General features: G+C 51.9%; 1 protein-coding gene across 1 annotated transcript; it reads right to left on the bottom strand.

Moving 5' to 3' along the window:
- Nucleotides 1-2092: 2092 nt before the first annotated feature.
- LOC119269330 (calcium-dependent protein kinase 2) lies at nucleotides 2093-4648 on the bottom strand. Its single transcript, XM_037551130.1, has 8 exons — nucleotides 3997-4648; nucleotides 3741-3884; nucleotides 3499-3651; nucleotides 3302-3417; nucleotides 3061-3228; nucleotides 2861-2988; nucleotides 2674-2773; nucleotides 2093-2573 (listed from the first exon to the last, which is right to left on the bottom strand). The coding sequence occupies exons 1-8, from the start codon at nucleotides 4646-4648 to the stop codon at nucleotides 2478-2480; spliced, it is 1557 nt and encodes a 518-aa protein (XP_037407027.1). The 3' UTR covers nucleotides 2093-2477.
- Nucleotides 4649-5261: the final 613 nt, after the last annotated feature.

Below are 5261 nucleotides of genomic sequence, written 5' to 3'. Positions count from 1 at the left end.
TCACTCGGGTTCAGTAACGTAGCTAGTGCAATCGCTCAGGTTCAGTTAGAGCCCAACGCCTCGCACACACGCGCTTACGTGTACGAGAGAAACGTGCATCGCTTGGCCCCCGACCACCCACCGTAACCGGGAACTCCTCGAAATTTTCCTCGCCCTCGCTTCTACCATGGTTTTTTCCGTCATGGACAGCTCAAAGAATGTCATTCAGCTGCGTCTCCGGCCCGCTCAGGATGAAAAACCCATTTTCTGTCATGATTTTTTGTCATAGAAGTAGGATCCCGCCACATCTATGATGATACCGGGTTTTGTCACAATTATCGTCATAGAAGTGTCGTAAGTATGATAGAAAAAATTTCGTTCGGCCCAAAATGTCATGGATGTGTTTTTTTGTAGTGATGTATGATAATGATGAATGGTGGTTGAGACACAAATACTATGTCAGCTATATGATCATGCAAAGCAATATGGCAATGATGATGTGTGTCACAATAAACAAAACGGTGGATGTTGCATGGCAATATATCTCGAAATGGCTACGAAAATGCCATAATAGGTAGGTATGGTGGCTATTTTGAGGAAAATATAAGGAGGCTTATGTGTGATAGAGTGTATTATATCACGAGGTTTAGATGCACCAGCGAAGTTTTCATCACATCTTGAGGTGAGAAAGGGCAATGTATGATATCGAAGAGGCTAGCAAATTGCGAAAAGGTGAGAGTGTGTATAATCCATGGAGTTAAATTAGTCATAAGGAACTCACATACTTATTACGAAAATTTAGTAGCCCTCAAAGCAAAGTACTACTCCCTCCGTAATAGATGTATCTAGAACTATAGTTGTAGATACATCTATTTCTGTGACGGGTAATTCGGAACGGAGGGAGTAGTATGCATGCCCCTAGGGGGAGGTTTGTAGGAGTTAACCATCGCACGCCTCTGACCTTCACGCAAAGGAACACTTAATAATAAATCGTGCTCCAACTTCTTAGCATAACGGAAGACTGTACGTGCATGCTTCGGGAATCACAAACCTTAATACAAATATTCTTATTAAACCACTGATACGTCTCCGCCGTATCTACTTTTCCAAACATTTCTGCTCTTATTTTGGACTCTAATTTGCATCATTTGAGTGAAACTAACCTAGACTAACATTGTTTTCAGCAGAACTATCAAGGTGTTGTTTTTTGTGCAGAAATAAAAGTTCTCGAAATTGGACGAAACTTTTTGGAAAAAAAAATTGGAAAAAAGAAAAATACTAGAGCAAAGACCCACCGGTGGGAGGGGCCCTACTGTCCACTAGGCACCAGGGCGTGCCACCCCCGGGGTGCGCCCTGGTGGGTAGTGGGCCCCACGAGGCTTCGCTGACCCTAATCTGGATACTATAAATTCCTACTTCCCGAGAAAAAATAGAAAAGGAAGTTTCATCGCGTTTTACGATACGGAGCCGCCGCCACCTCTTGTCCTTCATCGGGAGGCCAGATCTGAAGTCCGTTCGGAGATCCGGAGAGGGGGGATCTTTCGTCGTCGTAATCATCAACCATTCTCCATCACCAATTTCATGATGCTCACCGCCGGGAGTGAGTAATTCTTTCGTAGGCTTGCTGGACAGTGATGGATTGGATGAGATTTATCATGTAATCAAGTTGGTTTTGTTAGGGCTTGATCCCTAGTATTCACTATGTTTTGAGATTGATATTGCTATGACTTTGATATGATTAATGCTTATCACTAGGGTCTGAGTGCCATGATTTTAGATCTAATCCATTTATATTTTTATCAATATATTTGTGTTCGTGGTCCTACTATGCAAGTTGTATGCACCTATTATGTGTTATGGCTTTGTTAATTTGATTTGAAGTCGGACTCATGTTGAGCCTTATCTTTTGCACGCATACTTCATGGCTAGCTCGGCCCGCAGAAGAGCGGAGCAGACAGGCATGCACTCATGAGCAGAGTTCGTTGAGGCCACTTGCCGCTGAGCCATTGATCTTGATTCTGCCTTCCTGTTCTACATGTAAATAAGCTGCCTGCTTGTACAGTTGTACTTCATGCTGTTCCACGAGCCATAGAGAGTTTGGAAGCACGCGAGAGACACATCAACAACACGCTCGTTACTTCACTCAAGTTACACACCTGCACATTTTCAAGGCTGAAACCGCGTACAAATTCAGGCTCAAAAATGTCCAACTTACTCAACTGATGTATACAGTACATACTAAACTAATTCCCCTGGCAGTCAAGGGAACCAGCAGAACCAGAGAAGAAGATACGTGCCCGACAGCGTACCAACATTTTCGACTCCCAATCCCACGGTATATATATGAACATTTGCTACTCGACCTCTTCTGTGAAAAATGTACATGAGCTCGTTATCGTCGTCGTCGTCGTCGTCGCGAGCTGCCTCGCAGGCACGCTCGATCGCTTGCTGTTCTGTTGCGGATCGACCGCCGGCTTCCTCGACCAAGCCGCCGTCCCCTATAGCACGACGTCGCGCCGCTTCTTGGGGTTGGCCCCCTCGGGGGCCCCTTTCCTCATCATCGCCACGAACTCGCTGTAGTCGATCCTCCCGTCCTGCACAGCCACGGCGAGCTTTCAGACCATCATTTGGCCAACGCAACGCACGCACGCACGCATCCATCCACCATCAACAAAGAATACACTCGTTAATTACGTTGTCGGCGTCGACTTCCGACACGATTTCGCTCATGTCTCTGCCGTCCAGAAGCCCCTTCTCCCGAAGGGCCTGCTCGAGCTCCTCCTTGGAAATGTAGCTGCATGCGGCAGCCATGGAAAGGCCAAGAATGAGTGAGTTCATGTCTGTCGATGAGGAGAGAATGTGAACTTGTCAGGTTACGTACCCGCTGTTGTCCTTGTCGAAGTACTGGAAGGCGGTGTAGAGGTGCTCTTCCCGGTCCATCCTGTTCATGTGCATCGTCGCCGTGATGAACTCATCGTAGTCGATCGTCCCGCTCCCGTCGGCGTCGGCCTGGACCAGCAAAGCTCAAAACGGGCCGCTATCTCCATGGACCTAGTAATTAATGTAGATAGAGAGACTTACGGCTTCCATAAGCTGCTCCACTTCGGCCTCCGTGAGCTTGGTCCCCTGTTTCCCCAGGCCCTTCCGGAGCTCGTCGACGGTGATGGTGCCGCTGTTGTCCGAGTCCATGCTCTTGAACATCTCCTTGAGCCCCCTGATCTCTTCCTCCGACAGGCATCCGGCGATGACCTGCATACCATCCGTTCAGAACATGAGAAATGGAGGTTCCTGAATAATTATTCAGAACCATGCATGGACAGACCCTTAGCGCAGCTTTCTTGAACTGGTTCATAGCCTTGAACTGCTTGAGCCTGTTCATGACGGCGTTGTCCAGCGGCGTGTCAGGCGCCTCTCCGTCTTCCTTGATCCAAGGATGGTCTGAACACCAAAACAATAGCATATCGTTGGATCAGAATTCTGAACTCGGGGTACGTGAAATGCAAAGAGATGTGCACGCACTGAGGACATCGTAGGCAGATATCCTCTTCTTGGGGTCAGAGTTGAGCATCTTTCTAACGAGGTCCTTGGCGCCGGACGAAATGCGTGGCCATGGGTCGCTGCTGAAGTCGATCTGCCCCCTCAGGATGGAATTGAAGATGCCGTGCTCCGATTCTTGTACAACAAAATTAAGTCTCAGTGATGCGTTTCGATTAGACTGTTATTAGGGGGGGTTAATTACTGTAGATTAGAAGATGACTCGCCTGCCCAGAAGGGAGGGACACCGCAGAGAAGGATGTAGAGGATGACGCCGACGCTCCAGATGTCCGCCTCCGGCCCGTAGTTCCGCTTCAGGACCTCCGGCGCGATGTAGTAGGCGCTGCCCACGATGTCCTTGAACACCTCCCCTGCAGCCAACAATGGCGCCAGAATTCTTTCTTGAGCAACGAAACGAAGCGGTTTCATTTGCTATTTTGCTTAGACAGGAAAGAAGAAGAAGATAAATGCATGCGTGCGTGCCTTGCTTGTAGAAGACGGATAGCCCGAAGTCGGTGGCCTTGAGCGGCGCGTCCTCCTCCTTGCTGAGCAGGAGGAAGTTCTCGGGCTTGAGGTCGCGGTGGATGACGCCGAGGGAGTGGCAGGTGTGGATGATCTCGACGATGGTGCGGAGCAGGGCCGCGGCGGCGCGCTCCGTGTACTTGCCCTTGGCGATGATCCGGTCGAAGAGCTCGCCGCCGGCGCAGAGCTCCATGACGAGGTGCACGGACTGCTTGTCCTCGTAGGCGCCCTTGAGCTCCACGATGTTGGGCTGGCCGGCGAGGTGGTACATGATCTGCACCTCGCGCCGCACGTCCTCCACGTCCTCCTTGGTGGACAGCTTGCGCTTGGCGATGGTCTTGCAGGCGAACTTCTGGCCCGTGGCCTTGTGCGTGCAGAGGCTGGTGACCCCGAACTGGCCGCGGCCGAGCTCCTTGCCGACGGTGTAGATGCTGCGCACGTCCTCCATGGGGCGGCCGAGCACGGGGCCGATGGCGGCCGGCGGCTTGTTCTGGCCGGGCGCGGAGGAGGGCGAGGCGCCGCCGGCCTGCACGGAGGCGCCGGCGCGGCGCGTGGAGGGGTCGGCGCCGGCGGCGGGCTCCGCATCCCCGGATCCCGCGCAGCAGTTGCCCATGGCGAGCCGGCGGGTGGGCGCCGGGGAGGTCAAGAATGCAGGGGATGCGGAGCCTCACGGGGGGAAGGCGACGCAGCCGCCGCGGAGGCTGTATAGGGAGCGGTGGGCAAGGAGGAAATAGCGGGAAACGCAACGGCCTCCCCGCCCGCTCCCCTCCTCCTTGTGTTTGTTGTAGCCTGCCTTCCCCGTTTTGGAACCAAATGCCTTCGTGTCCTATCTTTTTCTTCTTCGTTCCTTCCTTGAGAGGAGAGGAGAGGAGAAAACTGGGAGACTCTCGTCCTGCTCGTGCGTGCGTGCGCGGGTTGACGAAAGCTGGCTAGGAAAATGCTGGGGGACTCGAGCACTTTCCAAGTCCAACTGATTCGTGCGCTCTTTTCTGGCTAATGATCAGCTGTTGTGCACCTCCGATCCGATCCCGTCGCTGCGCTGCGCCCCACTGGTTGCACACGCTGACACGATCTCAACCCCTTTCAGTTAGGGGGGAGGATGCAGGAAGGGCAAAGTGAACCAAAAGTAAGCGGCAACGCACTTGGCATTTGATCCGTTTTCGCTATAGCCCGAGGCAGTGGATGGACACGAACACGTAAGGCTTTTACCAAGGAATCTGATAACG

This window comes from Triticum dicoccoides, chromosome 3A, assembly GCF_002162155.2.
Source record: "Triticum dicoccoides isolate Atlit2015 ecotype Zavitan chromosome 3A, WEW_v2.0, whole genome shotgun sequence".
In the NCBI taxonomy this organism is placed as follows: domain Eukaryota; kingdom Viridiplantae; phylum Streptophyta; class Magnoliopsida; order Poales; family Poaceae; genus Triticum; species Triticum dicoccoides.
The sequence above is the reverse complement of the archived record's forward strand: the minus strand, read 5'-3'. Positions and strand labels throughout refer to the sequence as shown.